Source organism: Bradysia coprophila (assembly GCF_014529535.1).
Source record: "Bradysia coprophila strain Holo2 chromosome X unlocalized genomic scaffold, BU_Bcop_v1 contig_130, whole genome shotgun sequence".
Lineage (NCBI taxonomy): Eukaryota > Metazoa > Arthropoda > Insecta > Diptera > Sciaridae > Bradysia > Bradysia coprophila.
Window position 1 is genome coordinate 1,228,072 of NW_023503296.1, and position 19,465 is coordinate 1,247,536.

The 19,465-nt window shown below is 37.9% G+C and overlaps 2 protein-coding genes and 1 long non-coding RNA gene across 4 annotated transcripts; 2 read left to right on the forward strand and 1 right to left on the reverse strand.

Moving 5' to 3' along the window:
• The first annotated feature begins 3,279 nt into the window (after positions 1-3,279).
• Positions 3,280-7,324, forward strand: LOC119067888 (L-dopachrome tautomerase yellow-f2-like). Its single transcript, XM_037171170.1, has 7 exons — positions 3,280-3,501; positions 5,737-5,996; positions 6,075-6,177; positions 6,237-6,441; positions 6,508-6,766; positions 6,840-7,031; positions 7,099-7,324. Exons 1-7 carry the CDS (start codon positions 3,369-3,371, stop codon positions 7,246-7,248), a joined length of 1,302 nt encoding a protein of 433 aa, XP_037027065.1. The 5' UTR covers positions 3,280-3,368; the 3' UTR covers positions 7,249-7,324.
• A 36-nt stretch (positions 7,325-7,360) lies between these two features.
• On the reverse strand, positions 7,361-11,540 carry LOC119067879 (serine/threonine-protein kinase greatwall). 2 transcript variants are annotated; one of them, XM_037171149.1, is made up of 14 exons: positions 11,207-11,540; positions 11,039-11,149; positions 10,835-10,972; positions 10,380-10,767; positions 10,178-10,311; positions 9,958-10,089; positions 9,521-9,625; positions 9,209-9,459; positions 8,986-9,144; positions 8,755-8,929; positions 8,254-8,414; positions 8,061-8,185; positions 7,552-7,764; positions 7,361-7,489 (listed from the first exon to the last, which is right to left on the reverse strand). In XM_037171149.1, exons 1-14 carry the CDS (start codon positions 11,303-11,305, stop codon positions 7,431-7,433), a joined length of 2,250 nt encoding a protein of 749 aa, XP_037027044.1. In that variant the 5' UTR covers positions 11,306-11,540; the 3' UTR covers positions 7,361-7,430. The 2 variants fall into 2 exon arrangements, with proteins under 2 accessions (XP_037027044.1, XP_037027045.1); XM_037171150.1 differs by lacking the exon at positions 9,958-10,089 and having other exon boundaries at positions 11,207-11,502.
• Positions 11,541-17,786: 6,246 nt separating this feature from the next.
• Positions 17,787-18,684, forward strand: LOC119067898. The gene is made up of 3 exons (XR_005086059.1): positions 17,787-17,850; positions 17,916-17,985; positions 18,053-18,684. It is a non-coding gene; the product is annotated as an uncharacterized LOC119067898 (long non-coding RNA).
• Positions 18,685-19,465: the final 781 nt, after the last annotated feature.

The window sequence follows — 19,465 nt, forward strand, 5'->3', positions numbered from 1 at the left end:
CCACCATCAAGTCCTACGTCATCACACCAAGTTAGGGGAAAGCTTATGAAAATTGCTTTGCTGGAAAATTGGGTCGTTTTGTCGTTTACTGTGACTGTGAGTACATTTTTTTTCTTAATATTCGGGTAGGTTGCACTATGTCTCTTTAGTAAAGTTTACATGTGTTTGCTTCTTTTTTTAAAAGTGATTGGCGATTTTCACAATCAACAGGTGTACTTCTTAGTAACGATATTGCTTCCGCTACACACGCATCCTTTGTTGCAAATCGCCAATTGACAGGAAGTACCAATAGAAATTAAAAGGAAATTGAACGGAATTGAAAGGATATAGGAGCGAATCCGGCAATTAGACGAGTTGCTCCGGTAATTGAGGTAATCAAAAGAATTGAAAGGATATAGAAATTGATTTGCCACCCTTTTGGCCAGTAATTTCCCTCTCGGTGAAAACTGACTAGAATTACAAAATAAAAATGAAAAGTCCAACAAAAATAGTTTTTGATCCGAAGTGACCTCAGAAAGACTAAATTGTTATTGGGCCTCAGCATATTACGGCCCAATAGTCGCTACAGCCCTGCTATGAAGAAAGTTTCTTCCGCAGAAATATATCAGAGGAGAGAAAGCCATATTGGCTAATGAGCTGTTAATGAATATCAATATTAAAATAAATATTTAGTTAACATTTTGTAACACTAAGTATAAAGATATTCATACCATGGAGTTGACATCAATATGTTTGGATTGTAATTAAGTACTAAGTGTTACAAAGAAGAATCTTAATGACAAATCGCTTTACAAGGTTTTAATTGATTCGTCTCAGCAGAGTAAATATATTCTTATAAAATAAAAGATTCCGCCGAAAGTTACACAATTGAGTGGGTGCATTTTATAGTAGTAGTTATTTAGTTTGAAGATTGATATTCTGAACAAACAACGGAAAATGGTTCAACACCAAATCTCGAAAATGTAAAATTTCACAAAATAATTCGAAACATTTCTAGGTAAACAACAAACGCACTACATATCGATTCCAAAATCAACTTGACGCTTTCCGTATGTGGTGTAGAATCCAAATCGAATAAAAGTTACTTTCCAAAAATGCACACGGTCAATGATCAAAAATGTTCCAGGGACTTCCAGAATTTTTCATTGCTGAGACAGTACACATCCTTGGAAATGTGTATCTTTAATAGAAATTGACGGGCCTTTTTGAAAACTACCTCCAGCTACAACGCTTTGAACCAAGGCTGTATACTTTGGGGAGGTCACGCAGATGCAGATACGCGGGTTACACACCACGTTTCATACAAAAAATTCACCACGCCATACAAATTTAATTTTGGTGAATTTGTTCGTATGGAAAAGGTGTGTTCCCGCGTATCTAATAAAATGGCGATCTGCGTGACCTTCCCAAAGTATACAGCCTTGCTTTGAACCACCATTCTCGGCCAGAGCTGCTTTTTATAGCAAACTATCCATGATTCAACAATTCAATTTGGATCATGAAAGTCAAAGTCGGAATTACATTTTTTGCATAATTCTCTGATTTTCCTTGTTACGCATTACTTTATTTGGCCCCTCTTGGAATGTTATTGCAGAGAGTTGATAGCAGATGGCGTTGCTTCCACCTCGCCGGAAACAACACCATCTGTTATTAACTCTCTATATTTTTGTGTAAACCATTGACACACGAGACAAAAAAAAATCCCACTTTACATTACTCAGAACATCAAAATAAGACAACGCTACTGTATTAACGATTCACATGAATGGAAATAAAGAGAAAAAATATTCGCAAATGTCATCAAACCCATTATAGATCAGCTGTAGTATCTTTGTCGCTGCGTTTTTGTATCGTAAATTTTTTGATATGAAATTCCATCTGGTCAAAGTATTACAAAACAATGATATTGCGGTTTGTATTCTTAAGATTATAGCACACAAATTATATAGAATATTTTAATGATTCTAGGAAATGTAATACTGGAACACCGAATACCGGTTTTTTATGAAAAAATATTAATTTGAAAATTTCACTTTTTCACAACATTCAAACTTCGGATGACTGATGTATATTAGCATCATCGGTAGAGAAGTAGGATTTTTTATGGAGTAACTTGTGGTTCTCTTGAGAATATTCGATATTTTAACGTTGCAAATTGGCAACGGACTATTAGAATATCATATGGTTGAGCGTTTACATTGAAAGAGAATGAAGGAAAAATTGCCCAGCCGCGTGAAATGAAATCTCCAACTCTTTTACCGAGGATAACAAATAAACATCGTTGAAGAAATGTAGACTTTGATCGGTTTTAGCCACTGAAAATGGCAGAGGTAGATCCAACAGCCCAATAATGTGACTTACTCCTGAGCCTTGGAAAGAAAACTGAATGCTGGCGATTACTTACGAAATACATTCAAGAATGAACAAGGAAACGTTAAATCACTTGTGCATGCTGTCTTAGAATTAATGAAAATGTTTGACGTGTTCTCTAACCTTGTTACTGATGGGTATTTAAGATTTTATACGTCAGAAACAAATTAACATACACTCACCTCAAAATAGTTAGTAAGAAATTCGTGTCAACTCACGCCAATTATATCTCTCCCTGCGCGTGCGCTTACAAGCAGTAAATCCGAGTGTAAAGGGAATCATACTAACATATGTATGACCACGAAAAACAGAGAGTGGCATAAATATTGCTAGACATTTTGAGGTGAGTGTAAATTAATTGATGGTTAAAATGATATGCTAATAAATTCCTAAGTTTCATAAAATATTCATTACAAAATGAATTTCTATAACAATTAATACATTGTTCATCGCATCTTTTGAATTTTGATAATACCGGTATTAATACCAATATTTATACGATTTATACTCAGAATACCGAATACGGTATTGCATTTCTATTCCTATTCTAGACTCGAACAAGAAACTAACTCTCTACATACCTCTCTTGTGTGGTAGTGCTAGTCTTAAAATTGGGAAATGATTTCTTTCCAAATCACGATTTTCTCAAAATAGTCAAAATTGATCCACATAAAATGCTCTGGCTTTTCTATGTTAGAAGATTCAACAATTTTTCGTCAGTTCAACAATATCCTGATACCTTACACTGTTCGCTTAGTGACCAGACCATAACATTTTACAATTCTGATTTCGATGAATTCATAGCTTTCGGAATTCTTACCAAACATGTCTGAGATTTGTTTGAATATTTTGTTTTTTCGCGAAAAATCAAACATGCGAAATGTATGAGATTAAACAAATCAGTTAAAATATTAAATATTCTCAGTTGAAACGTATACGTCGGTCGTAAATGTTGTTCAGTTAAGATTCTAGCAGTAAAAAGTGATTAATAATACGTCATGAAAAGTAAATTAACAAAAATTTTGATTCTTTCACAATTGTTTGTATCACTGTTCGTACATTCGGAATGTGGTGGTCTAGAAGAAATGTACAAATGGCGGCAGATAGCCTTCGATCAGTTACAAGAAAATGGTACGAATGATAATTTCCAATTAAAAATAAAAATTAATTTAAAATTTACCCAACTGAAGATTCTGTGCAGTAAAAAGCTTTCTCCAAACACTTATTATATATCCTAGGTTATCGTGCAATAATGAAATTTTTGTAAATAACTGTCTCCCCAAAGTTCACATACTTCCTATCAGGACCGGCCTGGCCATTTAAAAGTATCATCGATCGTAGCCCAATAACGTATTCAATGCTAAAGCGCCAATGTATAGGAGCAAAGAAAAACACGAAAGGTGCATTGGACCTAGGTTGAACTAATAATGTGTCCAGATCGATCACGGTGTGCCTGAACCAAATTTAATCAAAAAATTTTGCATTGATTTCTCTTCGTATTTTACATTTTTGGGTCATTACAAACTACTTTTGTTCGAAGAGTAGGATGGCGCAGCGGGTGCTTTTCAAAATAATGTCCAAAATTATGTGGGTTTCATCGATTTCCATACATTTTCACGGGGTACGACAAGTAAGTCTTCTCATATATCAAATCTGTGATTGAATATTGTTTGTGGAAAGAAAATACAACAGTTTCCATATATGAGAAGAGTCACTTTCGCTTACCCCGTGAAATGTATGGAAATCGATGAAACAAACATAACGTTTTACATTATTTTGAAAAACGCCCGCTGCGCCATCTACCCTTCGAACAAAAGTTTTTTTGTAATGAAACCAAAATTTAAAATACGAAGAGAAATCAAAAGAAATTTTTGGATTAAATTTGGTTCAGGCACACCGTGCGATATAACCATATAACTACAAAACGGCTTAACTCATTTTGTCGAATCCCACCCTCATGAAAATATTGTCATTGTGGCACGATTCCTACTACTTTTAGAAAAAATTCTCTGAACATTTCCCGGAACAATAGTGACGATCTCCTAGTCTTTTCTCCTACAATTTTTGTTGATTTCACTCATTTCTTGCAACTTCTTGCCTTCATATCGGGCAGCCACACTGCATATTCGCCAAAAAATATCACTTTACATGTTGCGGGTCGAATATCGTTCTTTTCATCGAATATCATGAACGACGGGTAATAGGTAATATGGTACTTCATATTCAAGTAATAGACCCGAAAATAACACTTGCCATATGCTTGTCGTCTGTAACAGGTTAACATGCAAAACACTGAACCAAGCAATAGATTTTTTAACAGAAAATCAGCCCCTCTTTTCCGACCCAGTATCATTATACCAACCTTCCAAAATTGATTTATATGAGAAATTTTGACTACTACACGCCGAGTAGAAAACCTCTTGAAAATTATGTTCGCGCGCTTGGTTCAATGCTATGATAAAATCCATTAGGATAGTTGTGAAAAGTCTTGTTTCCAGGTGTTTATTGACCAGGCGAAGCCGATTAACAAAACTTACAGGAAACTCGACTTGACTATTCGTCTTGATAGTAAATAACTGTTAGTCACCTAATTAAAAATTGGCTTTCTCATTGGTCATCCCTTGTGAAATCTATTGATAGAACACAATTGTTGGAAACTGTCCAATGGAAGGTCAAAAACCAGACTCAATTGAGCTAACCTCAGCCTCCAGATTTCTCTAAGGTTTCCAAGCAACACAGTCTTAAATTCCAAGAAATAAACTCATAAACAAATAGACGATGAGCAGCATTGAACTTCATCTCATTTTATTTTTCATTGAAATTCGTAGACCGGACAACAGTTACAAAAATATATTCATACGTCCAGTTGACAAAATATTTTTTTTTAATATGGAGATTAAAACCTCCACGATTTCGAAACCAATCACACTGATATAAATCACCTCTAGTCTTAGAATTATGCGAAATAATTTGTTTAGAATAAACGCAAAATGATTTATTAGCTTATAATGGAATAATACATGGTGTTTGTAACCTTTTGACCATCAACCGATTACCAAACTGATATTATAATTTATGTAAACTTGGACGTTAATTCGTCGAATCGCTAACGAATTTGTGTATTACGTGGAGGTTTAAGTTTTTTGAAGAGAGATTTCAGATGTTTTTATTGATTTAAAAGTTGTTGGTGTAGTGAGAGAATGCGACATAGGAAGAAGGGACCAACCGACATCATTTTCGATTGAGAAATCTGTTGTCGTTGTGTTGAGATGAGTTTTAAATTCAGATTGAAAATACTGGTTAGGAATTGTAGATTTGTTCAATCCAACCAGAGTTTTGACGGCCATCACACATGACTATTTTCAGGAAGTGACGGAATCGCGTTCCCAGATGAAGAAACTTCAAATCATCTGAACCAAGAACGTCTTAGTGCATTAAGATCGAACTACGTTGCGTACAACAATGTGCCGATGGGAGTAACTCATGCAAAAGGAAAGTTAATTACCACCATACCGAGACGTAATCCCGGAATACCGGCTACGCTGAGTTACATATCCACCAAGTCTCCGAAGGGAACTAGTCCAAGTTTTCGAGCATTTCCAAATTACCAGACAAATGAGCTGCACGTAAGGGACCTCAAATATTGAATGAGATGCGGGGACTGTTCTACATCAATTTTTGTTAAAAATTGTTTCTAATTGCAGCCAGAGGGTTTACCGGACGAAAATCGAATAGTATCCGTGTACAGGACCCGGTTCGATGCCTGCAATCGATTGTGGTTCATCGACACTGGCACATTAGAATACAGTAACATTTTTCGACTTACATTTGTACGACGTTGCCGATGTATTTTATTGCTCTTTTAGATGGTACGATTCAAGTTCAACGGCCGTCGATTTGGATAGTCGACATGAACACCGAGCAGAGGATTAGACGATTCGAAATTCCCGAGTCTATTGTTCAACCAGGACACGGACTTGCTAGTATAACAATCGATGTCGATTCAAACAATTGCGATGGTGCATTTGCCTACATACCCGATTTGCTCACATATCGCCTGTATGTGTACAGGTAAGACATGGATATTCGAAATCGTATTCCAAATCTTGGATTGTATGAAGGTAAAACGTTTCTTAGCTTTGAGCAAAATCGTCTCTGGAGATTTGCGCACAACTACTTTAGTTTTGATCCATTGCACGGCGACTTCGATGTGATCGGATTACAATACCAGTGGAACGATGGCATATTCTCAATTACGATGGGACGCCGAAATCCGGATGGATATCGATCCGTCTTTTTCCATCCAATGGTTAGCGTTTCGGAGTTTGTGGTCAATTCTAGGACTTTACAAAATGAAACGGCATCGCAACGGTCGAATCATGGACGGGACTTTATGGTACAGTAAAATTGGAATTCGATTTTTCGATGTCTCGAGTCAGTAATTGCAAAGAAAAATTCAATAAAATCAGAAATTGGGAGACCGAGGAGTGAACACCCAGTCTGCTATGCACGACTTCGATCAACAGTCGGGTGTAATGTTTTATTCACAAGTTGCTGTCAATGGTATCAGCTGCTGGAATTCAGCCAAACCATATACGCCCCAAAATCATGCTCTACTGGAAAGGAATGATGTGACAATGATCTATCCCGGTGATTTGAACGTAACGTTGAATTGAGAGAGAAATGGACAGTTAAATCAAATCGACTCGACTGACTCACTATTTTTAGGTTGACGAAAGTGGAACGCTGTGGGTGCTGACCAACTCGATGATTCGATTCATCTACGATCGCATCGATCCAACCGTTTACAATTTCCGTATTTGGCGAGCTAATGCTCGTGATATTGTGCGTGGCACGGTCTGCAGTTTGGGAAGATGAAATTGATTTCGTTATTACTATATTGAACCATCAATAAAGAGAAGCAGTCTGGAATTCAGTATGGTTCCGCAAACAATGATTGCTTTTGTCTGCCCGAAAGGTTTTTATTTTCAGAATTGGCTATTCACAACAACTATCGAAGACATACGAATAAAATAAAAAAAAATCCTGTGGAAACCGTGTCACTTCCAATCTTCTGCATCTATGTTGGATAGTTTCAAATGTTGCAGTGTATTTCGAGCTGCAAGAAAAACAAGAAACATTTTATAACCGAAAAACAAAGGCTATGAAAGGTATGCCTACCTTCAAAATACCCGGTATCAGTTGGATTTTCCGGATTCGGTATAAACGGAGGAGTCACTGATTCCAAGTTGTCCCAATCCATGGATTCAAAAAATTTCATTTGATGAACTTCTTTGGCAGTGGGACGTAGCTTAGGATCTGTAGTTAAAAATAATTCGACAGCTGCGACAGCTTCGTCAGATAATGCTTCGTCATCTTGTGGCCATTCAATATCTGAAACGTAAACACAAAATTGTGGAAATTGTTGAGAATTCAGGCGCGCAGAGTTCTATTTTGGTCGTATGGGGCAAAATTTTGGTAAACAAAAGAAATAAAAAAACCGTATGGGGCGACATGAAGTCGTATGGGGCATCTGCCCAATTCGCCCATAGGAAGTCGGCGCGCCTGTGAGAATTCTGTTGCAGTTTTAATCTAATGAGACGTCAACATCGGAACTTTAATTAAAACTCGCAATTGGGCTTGCCACAACAAAAGTCCAGTCCGGCCCTGGCAGCCATTGCTCTACTTACTTCTATTTAAAATATTTTCGAAAACTTTCTGTGGTGTTTCATCGTTAAACGGAGGTATTCCAGTCATAAATTCGTAGAGACAAACACCGAGCGCCCACCAGTCTACTTCGGGTCCATGGCCACGACTATATAAATCATTCAATTCAATCAATCATAAAAACTCATTTTTCCGGAAATTTCATTTTGTACAGACCCTAAAAGCAATTCCGGCGACAAGTAGTCAGGAGTGCCCAGAATTCGTTCCGTTGCCGGCTCAGCACGCCGAACTGATTTCGGTGTTCTAAATGGTGTTTGACTGTTTTTTGGTGTGCCACTTTCAGTGTGGGCGTTTATCGGCGACATTGCAGGTTCATCCTAATTAGTTTCGGAATAGAAAGGAAGAAATTAGCTGGAGAACTTACACTCACCACAAATAAAGTGTCCACCATTCGCTCCATCTCAATTTAATTCAGAAGCGTTGTCAACATTTGTATGTAGCGCTGACATCGCGTGTGGAATAACCATGTAGTTGAGACAGAGTAAAAAGATGAAACTTTATTTGTGGTCACTGGTAACGCCAATTAATTCATTCAGATAAAGTTGTGTCGTAAATATGAATTAAGGTTTTCAGAGCCACAGCGCTTATATTTCGTTGGACAGTACAGCATGCCTGAAGGTATCATTTGTGACCGTGTAATAGTAGAACCTCTCGTACCTCAATTTTCTTCTTCATTTCCTCGGACGGTAAAATGAAGCGAGTCTTCTGTTTAAGTTTCAGTAGTCCTCCTCGTGACGTTTTTTGCGACGAAACTGGTGTTGAGAAAATTACTCCAGCCACGTTTAAATGTCGTCGGCCAGGCACCTCTTCATCGAATATGGACGTGGGATATCTGAAACAGCAAACATTTATCAGACATGTTCAGACATGAATAGAAAGCGGACTTACTTCAGTACACTTTTTAACGGTGATTTCATCTTTGGCTTCTTCGGCGTGCTGCTGCCAATTTCCATTATTTCTATTTCCTGTGTCAGGCCCGTGCTGGAATTATCCTGGTACATGACCTCGTCATTGAGAAACTGGCGCTTACGTTTGTGCTTGATACTTCTGCAACGATGGAAAGTTTAGAAATGAAATGCAAAGCTGACATATTGTTGATGAAGTAACTCACTCTAAACCATTTGGCTGTTTGAAATGATTGCCGCCATTCGTCAGTGGCGATTGCACATTGTTTGAATTTGAATCGCTTAGAGAATGTGTGTGACTAGTATCATTGCTTCTCGACGATTCAACGGCACCACTGTCACCATGCGTTGAAACTTCCACTTCGATTGCGGACAGTTCACAGTGTATCTGTGAGCTGATGTCGTATTTCCGACTAGATACATTTGACACGACCGAATCGTAGTCCTTTGAGCTTTTCTGGAAAGAAGAAGAAAATTGCGATGAGCAAACTCTCAATTCGGTGGAAGTGCTAATTTACCATGTAACCACTATCGAATGACAATTTCTGGTGATAATCGTCCACGGAAATATGCGCTTTATCGTCCAGTCTGAGCAAGTGCTGTGATAGCATGTTCTTACGCATCTAAATGACAAGTTAAATGATTTCAGTTAGATGCAGCTAATTTAATGACACAGGAAATGGGCTAACAACGAAACGCAAACAGTCAGTCATTGCATAGTTAGGATAAAACAGATTTGACTGTTCCGTTTCTCAAAGCATCCAATTGCTCTACATTCTATACTGAGTACTCAGGTTGGAACTGGACGGATCGGTTGACAAAATCGACTTACTGTTCACACCAGAAACACACATTTTCTACTAAAACGCAAACCGAGCAGAGACAACAAAATACCACACAGCAATACTGTACAAGAAAACATTGACGAACACTGAGAGCTAATCTTACAACTTACGTCATCAAAACTCTTTCTTCCGGCAACATTCTTAGAACTCATCACAGCCATATTCGATGAGATCGAACTACAGCTCGATGTTTTATCACCAAAATGGGTATTGCAAGTGGAATAAGATGACGACGACTCTATCTGAGTTCACATAACAAATTTCAAGTTCAAAAATTGTTGAAAAAGGTAAAAAGAAACTGAAAATCAACCAATTGACACAACTACTTACAGCAGCCACGGACGAACGGTGCAAAAACGATGCGGTTATATCTTCGGCTGATTGAAATAGTGATACGCCCGATATGTTGCTATCGTCACGACTCGTCGGTTCTTGTGATCGGTCCAAATCACTTTCGGGAGATTCTAATCGATCGATGGGAAAGTCAGTCAACTTAAAGACGACACCAACCGGTTAATGAATGGAAACTTACTTTGTCTCATTGCTCGCATTAAATTCGATGTTTTGGCATTTCCTGGCCGTTTTTCTGTTGATCCGAACGACAAATGGGATGTCAGCGACAACAATTGACCGGGTGTCCGAGTGCTTTGGATGCTGGGCGAACAATTGACTAGATCCGATATTTCCAGATCTCTGCTCAAGTCAATTTTACTCAATCCGAAATCGGTGAGTTTAACATGACCGGTAGCCGACAGTAGCATATTATCAGGCTTGATGTCGCGATGAACGATGCCATGACTGTGGAGATACTGTAAGGCTAGGGTGATTTCTGCGCAGTAGAATCGAGCCGCTTCTTCGTCGAAAAAACCGGACACAGTTAACAATGATTTCAAGTCACCGCCGACCATGTACTCCATGACCTGTAGGCAAATAGTTAGCCAAAGTAAGAAAAATGAGCCGTTCGCTCGGATGTAAACAAACCCTTACCAAATACACGTTCGAAAGTGATTGCAGTGAATAAAACAATGTCACACAGAACGGACTTCGTGACAGTGCCAGGGCATTTCTTTCGGTGATCACTTGAGACACCATGTTTTTGTTTATCATCTCCGACTTTTTCATTTGCTGTTTGTGATCGATGAAAATTTGGTAAACGACAAACAAAGAAGCGATTTAACGACAAAGTCATACCTTGACAGCATACAGCTTGTTCTTATCAGTCAATTTATATGCCAGATAAACCTTTCCGAAAGCACCTCTGCTAATTGGCTTAATTATTCCAAATTCACTAATGCACGGTGCCTGTACAAATCGGAATTGTTATAGGCCATTCCATATTTAACAACTGACTAGCCTTACCTTTGACGATGATGTTAATGTTAATTTTTCCAAATTATTTAATTTCACATCGATGCTGGAATTGTGTTGTGGCTCTTGTGTCGAAATTTGTTGCTCCATTTTTCCGAATGACAGTAGCCGATCGAAATGACAGAAAGTGTAAGTTAAATACAAATAAAATTATAAAACCATAACAATCGAACCACTTCAAAAAGTTTCGGTTCCACGGAATACAAACGAAAAAACTATAAATTCACTAATAAATTAATTGGCAGTTACTACAGTTACGAGCTCAAATCCAAAAATTTCATAATTTGACATATTATCAGACATACCAACCTGGCCAAAATGAAAAATATATTTTGGATTCGTACTTAGTCTAACATTAGGATGGAGCCACATAACCACTTTTTTACTTTTTATAATACTAGCGGGAATAATCCAACGAATATGCTATTGGCACCGGGTGCGCCAATAGTCTCTTTATAATACTGTGGCTAATGGCACCTGGTGCCAATAGTCTCTTTATTATACTGTGGCTAATGGCACCTGGTGCCAATAGTCTCTTTATTATACTGTGGCTAATGGCACCAGGTGCCAATAGTCTCTTTATAATACTGTGGCTAATCGCACCCGGTGCCATTAGCCATAGTATTATAAAGAAACTATTGACACCTGGTGCCATTAGCCACAGTATTATAAAGAAACTATTGGCACCTGGTGCCATTACCCACAGTATTATAAAGAGACTATTGGCACCCGGAAAAATTTAAATCTGAATAAAAAATCCGAATATTTTGAAAACTAAACTTTACACAATACTAGGGAATCCATCTTTTTACAAAATGTAACGTAAGGGTAGTTTGTTCAATCTTAGGGAATTCGTCCCTTTACAAAATTTAACGTAAAGGCGGATCGTTCGATCCTGAGGAATTCATCCTTTTACGAAATGTAACGAAAAGGTAGTTTGTTCGATCTTAGGAAATTCGTCCTTTTACGAAATTTAACGTAAAGGCGAATTGTTCGATCCTAAGGAATAAATCCTTTTACGAAATGTAACGTAAAGGTAGTTTGGTCGATCTTAGGGAACTTGCCCTTTTACGAAATTTAACGTAGAGGCGGATTGTTCGTTCTTAAGGAATTAATTCTTTTACGAAATGTAACGTAAAGACGGGTTGTTCGATACTAGGGAATTAATCCCTTTACGAGGGATTTTGTAGAATACTAGGGAATTCATCTTTCTACGAAATTTAACGTAAAGGCGGTTTGTTCAATCCTGAGGAATTATTCCTTTTACGAAATTTAACGTAAAGGTAGTTTCATCGATCTTAGGGAATTCATCGTATTGAGATATGTAATGTGAAGGCGGATTGTTCGATACCTTTACGTTACATTTCGTAAAAGGATGAATTCCTCAGGATCAAACAATCCGCCTTTACGTTAAATTTCGTAAAAGGACGAATTCCCTAAGATCGAACAAACTACCTTTACGTTACATTTTGTAAAACGATGAGTTCTCAGGATCGAACAATCAGCCTTTACCTTACATTTTGTAAAAATATGAATTCCCTAGAATTCAAACAAGTTTAATTTTCAAAATGTCCGGATTTTTTATTCAAACTATTTGACGTAGACATCAGTCGATTATAAAATTTCCAAATAATCGGTACAATATTATAACGTTTTATCGATAATCGATATATATCGACAGATAGCGACATTTACGTATTAACAGTCATTTTTTCCCGATTGTGAGTCGATTTTTATCGATTCACGTTTAACGTTCAATTGCTTGACTTTTTGAAAATATCGGTAATCGATTCTAATGTCATAATCTATTCTAAGGCAATAATCGATATTTTATCAATCGAAAGAATTTATGAGCCTTGTTTAGCATTACAAAGAAAGTTTTAGAGGTTTTTACAGATGGGGTGACTTTTCGACAAGGTCAATATCGACAGGGACGATAATATTGTTCAAAAAACGATATTATCGTTCGTAAATTTTTCACACAGGACGATATTATCGTTCTGGACGATATTATCAGCCAAATCGATATTATCGTCCAAACAATGCGTAAAAGGAAAACTTCTCTGATTTGAATGAAAATTTTAAATTTCCAAACAATTCTTAAAAGGAAAATAACTCGGGCGATATTATCGTTTAGTTGGACGATAATATCGTTCCTAACGATATTGACCGTGTAGAAATGTCCCTCAACCCAGCCAGAAATCCGCTCAGCTGGTCCGTTTGATTATTTTATGGACGAGAAAAGTTTTCAAACATTTCAATCTTTTTGTGCTGCCTTCGTCTTAGATGACTTTTTATATCACATGGCCACCCTTCATTGCAGAAGTCACCCTCTTTTCCGTTGGACGTAGGCTTTATTGTCACGGCTAAACTCGCGTCCGAAAGGTCAGCTACGTCACTGCTGGCACTGTTACCTGTCTTCAGGATCGTACATTTTTGAGAAAGGATTCTCGTAGAAAGATATCATCAAAAGTAAAAGGCATCACTGAGCTGAAATTACAACACGTATCCGAAATTTTCATAAACTGCAGGCTCTTCTAAGCGCTATTCACATTTTAGAAATAGGTTTTATAAAAAAAGATGTCGAAAATAAAATACTAAAGATTCTTAGTCTAAAGAAATAAGAATTATTAGTAAAAATTCAAGAGTTGATCGATTTAACATAAGAGTGTCATAGCGATCACTTTTTATGCGTTTTAGAGATCAATTCTTCCTTTCTTTTTTAAAATGTTAATAAATATCGATCAGTTTAAAGGCATACATATTCGTAACCTGCGTCCTCCCTTTCCTACGAAACGTTTTTCAATACCATATTTCGAAAACTGCATCTAAATCTCATACGGTTTTTCAAAGTCACCCTCGACGACCTAGCACGCTGATCCATCACATGCTGATTTAAAAAAACGGCTTTGGAGGGCTGAATTTGACTTATCGGAAGCTGATTTTGAAGATAAGTCTACAAGGGCGATGTCGGGGAATCTCGCACACGCGATCATAGTATGCCTCCTTTTACGACATGTAACGAAAAGTCATGACTGTGCGAGATTCACCACTTAGATGTGAATCTCGCACACCATGAATTTGTGTGGTGTGCGAGATTACCCTACCCCACAAGGGCTGATCTGTCGGAAGTCGATGTACAAAAAGGCCTCATACGGCTGGCCAGCTGATCCGTCTGAGGTCGATTTTGAAACACGGCCTCGTAGGGCTGACCAGCTGATGCGTAGGATGTCGATTTTGAAAAACGGTCTCGTAGTGCTCACCAGCTAATCCATCGGAAGGCGATTTAAAAAAAACGGCCTCGTAGTACTGACCGGCTGATCCGTCGGAGGTCGATTTTGAAAAACGGCCTCGTAGGGCTCACCAGCTGATCCGCCGGACGTCGATTTTGAAAAACGGCCTCGGAGGACTTTCCAGCTCATCGGTTGGAGGCTGGGTGCTCCGAGATGCTCCCAGGTGCACCGAGATGCTCCGAGATCCACCGAGCGGCGTCGTAGTGCACCGACGTTGGGTTTTATATGTATAGATTTTAATTTTTCCGGGTGCCAATAGTCTTTTTGTAATACTGTGGCTAATGGCACCGGGTGTCAATAGTCTCTTTATAATACTGCACTGGGTGCGATTAGCATTAGTATAATATGGCACCCGGTGCCATTAGCCACAGTATTATAAAAAGACTATTGCCAATAGTCTCTTCCATAATCCAAAGTATTTATAGATTGATTCTTAAATTTTTCATCTTCATAGCAGATGAATTCTTTTGTATCTGTTCCCGCGTATCTATTAAAATCAAAGTATATAAGCACTGAAGGTACCACAGAACCTCAGGGAATAGCAAGAAATACGGATCCCGACTTTCGGGTGAATATAAGAGATTTATAATGTTGCATCTGTGATGTTTGGCGTAATAATGTTATCAGAACTGCGTTGCTCAGTATAACATTTTCTGTGTTGACTATTGAGATGCAGTCTAACAAAGTGAATTTTACTAGATTTTACTTGTGCCCAACATTATGAAAATTATATTCACCCGCGTGTTTTTGCGGATCTGCGATACCTTCACCTTCCATTCTGTGATTTTTCTTAATTTTTTGTTCTCGAAAATTCTGTTTTTTCTTACAGTGTGTTCAAACTAAATTAGAACATCGTAAAGATTTTTTAGAGTTACTAAAGTCAAGGTGGGCGGAGGTAATGCCATATATAGCCGAATCAGGTGTGCATTGGCACGAAAGTTCGCTATAAACGCCATCTCTACCTATTTTTAAAATCACAAAATTGCTTAGAAACCTGGGCCATCTGTTTTGTGATAGCCACAACATTTTCATGTTGTGTCAACAATTTAGCATCGCACTATTGTGCTAGGCCGCGGGTGAATGGCGTTACCTCCGCCCCATATGCCCATATATTTACCATGACTAAAGTCTTTAATGTCAAATAACAAATGTGCGTCCGTTTCACGCTTTTCTCAGGCGTACTTTTTATTTTGAATTTTTCGTCATTTTCAATTTTTTATGTTTTGCCACAGAAAGTGTTCTATTTTAGGTTTTATTGCTTTATTTTATAATTTGGAAGCAAATAAAAGAATCAATAGAAGTCACGGTGAGCTTGAAAATGTCCATACCTGATATGACGGGCTTATGAATTTTTTATCGATATTAGTAGAGGGCAGCTCCATGATTAAGAATCACATAATATTAAACTCAAGTGTACTTCAAAATTTTGAGATAGACGAATTTTTCTTTGTTTGGGATCTAGGTCAATTTTTTTTCGCTCTACATTTGAATTGCTGAGTTAGAGTCTCACCTTTCCAACGATACCAAACATGCTGTGTTTCAACAGTGAACAATAGTCATTTGTGTACCTGTTTTGGACGATTGATTTTAGGCAATTTCGCAGATTGTAGGCCGAACGAAGTGAGCACATGTGAGAGGGCCGGAAACCCGAGAAAATTCGAAAAATTGCCCTCATTTTCGGCCCCGAAGCATGAAAATAACTTTCTTACTCTGAACATGCATGAAAACTCAGCAAAGGGCCGAAAACTCGAGAAAAAATCAAAAATTGCCCTCTTCGGGGCCGAAACGAAACATGAAAAATACATTTTTTTGATACCAACATTGAAAAATGATACTTTCGCCCCGCATATGAGGGGCGAAAGTAAAAAAATGCATCCCACGGGGAGAAAGTACTTAACGAAGAGCGAACGCAACTGAACGAACAGCGAAAGTGACTGACGTCACAGAAAATGAGAGAAATGAGTCGAGTTGTCAACAAAATCCGCTCATATTATGCAGAATACTTTGATCAAAATTGTAAAACACTGTGCGCCAGTGTTCTTATTGAAATTAGCATACAAAGTTGATACTTTGTGTTACTGAATGATTTGTTAGTTATATCTTAATTTTTGTGTGTGTTATTGTTGTGATGGCTAAATTATTAAATTTTTCATATACCAGGGGGCTGCCGCCCCCTGGACCCCCGCATTTTCTGGCTAAATGCCTTTTTATTTCAACATTTTGTTGCGATGTTTGCGATACGTATCAATTTTCAATGTTGGTATCAAAAAAAATAGTATGAACGACTCGGGGCAAAAGTAAAAAAATTCAACCTGTGCGATTAGAGCCCTTGCCTTCGGCGCGGGCTCCAACTCTCGCACACGGTTGAATTTTTTTACTTTCGCCCCTTGTCATTCAATGTACTATCTCACGCAAAGAAACGATACCTAGATGGCGCGCGCAAGTCTTTCTAACGTAGCGTCATTTTCATACAAGGAAGCATTGAATAGTTATTTGGATCACAAGGGACAAAAGTAAAGAAATTCAACCTGCTTGCGTGAATTTCGGTAATTTTTGCAGGGTACACATGCATCTAATGTCAAAAAAGATACATGAAATAGCGAGGGGAAACAACAACGGAAAATCCTGTCGCACCGCCATTCGCATGTCGTTCGCTCTTATTCTCCATTCATTCTCTCACATTTTCCCTCCATTTGCTCATATTTTCCCTTCATTCGCTTAAAATTTACCGTCGTTCGTTCCAGTCATTTGTTCATATTTCCCTTCATTCGCTCCAATGGCGAATACAGCCTGTCCCACCATTCGCTCTTGCTGTTTCCCCCTCGTGAAATAGTGAACTTCCGTATGGGGCTAACACTGAAAATACATACACCGCACGAGCCAATCTCAGTTTCATATTAAGTTGGCAGAATTTGATGTCTCGTCTGTCTTTCTTCTTCTTCTTTGAACTTTACAAAACTTTTAAGCTAGCGAGTAAGTTTATAAAGACACTCATGTTGCAAATAATTTTGTAACATAATTTTCTTGTAATACTTTAAAGAAGCATAGATACGTTTTAAAATTACGTTGAAGACAGTGATTTCCGACGATTTCGCGTGTCGCACAAAAACAAGCAGTCTTCAACATGTAACGTATACGCTACGCTATACACTATAAATCAATTTTTAAATATTCAAATATTTCGAGCGAAAATGAAGCACTACTGTCTGCTGTGTCTCGACTTGATTTGGTTGCGTACATTCAATATAATGTACGTAATGTACTCATGTCACTCGTGTCACTCATGACTCTTACAAAGTCATTCTTTAAATCGGCAGGCTGTAGAGTGACTCTAATCGGCAGGTATAAAAAATAGAATTAATTATTTCGGTTTATGTTCTTCAACCATTAAAAAAAAATTCTATTAGTAATTGGAAACACTGCTGCTTGGCTTAGTTGTCATATGCTATTCGAATTAAGTCTTGTCTGCAAATACCAGTACGACGTTTGCTCGGATTGCTCGTCAATTATGTCGAATTAATCCACCACCTCATTCCCTTTTTAGATTGAAGTGAGAACAATGAAAAGGTATACAAGGCTTCCACTTACACTGTACAGAATCCAACCCAAACTGCCAGTGGCTTTACGCGACTACGACAGTCAAATTGCTAAGGCAAGAACATCGTTCGACTTGAAATTGGATGAAAAAGGATTTGTACAACCAGTAGCGGAGGGAACACTCTTCACCACGCCGAATGGAATGTCCTTACGTCCTGCCAGTGATACTATGATTCAAATCCTCAAGTCTTTTAGAGGAACGCCAATGATTTATCATTTCGCCTGCGGTATGGAACTGCCAAAATTGTTTGTTGTGTATCATGAACACACAGATCATTATTCCTTACAAACAACCGAACCTATCACGCTCCAAGAATTCAATGCTCGACTAACCGAACTTCTTCGATGCCTCCCAGTGCAGACGAAACAGCAATTTCTTGATCAAATGGACGACATTAATGATCAAGACAATTAGTCTTTGTGTAACTCTAACAATTGTCTAATAGCAGAGTGATTTTGGATGAAAAAAGACCAATTGTTTGTTCCTGCGTGCGTGTGTGTGTCCGAAAAAGTATTGTAGATATTATTGCACTGGTTACATCGACAAATTAACCGAAGTAAATTACGTTTGCCATCATTCGTATTCTGGTATATTTTGTGAATTTTCAATTGCTCATACGGACCCTACCACCCTAGTAAAACACCGGCGGCAGCAGCAGTTAAAATGAGTAATCCCAGAAATTTGTAGCAATATCTCAAACCACGAAGTAAATAATTTGCACATGAGATTCGCAAGTGTTTAAGAACCGAAATTTATCGAAACATAAATTCGGTAAAACCGATAAATAAATTTACCAATAATAGACTCTGCCTCACAATTCGTTGGTCAAGTCTCCCAGCTCAATATTTTAGCTTTTACGTCATTAGTTTCACATTTTTTATTGTTATAAAACGGGGAAATGAACTCCACTCGTTGCTGATGATTTTCGCCAAAGTGGTCAATGACTTATAGCATAGTCGTCAGGTATGGATGTCAATATTCATATGAAGCGGAGGAAACACTTTCGAAAGTTACTCACTCGTCATCATGTACGGTTAATCAACTTAACGTTTCCATTTATTACTGGAAGGGTTCAAACCGAGTATTCGGGGATAAAGGTATATTGGAAGTAAAGTAAATTAATTCCTGGATAGAAAGGGAACTAGTTTTTTTACATTCGAAATCAGAAAATGAACGGTCACTTTACTTCCGTGCATTTATCTTTCAAATGTCCGTGCCTATTCCAGGTTTTTTTTAGACCCGTACGAACATGTAACATGTAACATCTGTACTCCCTGAGTAAGAGGAAACCTATTGTGGTTGTCTATAGATGCAATATCATCGAAAAAAGGCCGTCTCTCTGCACGATGACTTGAGTAA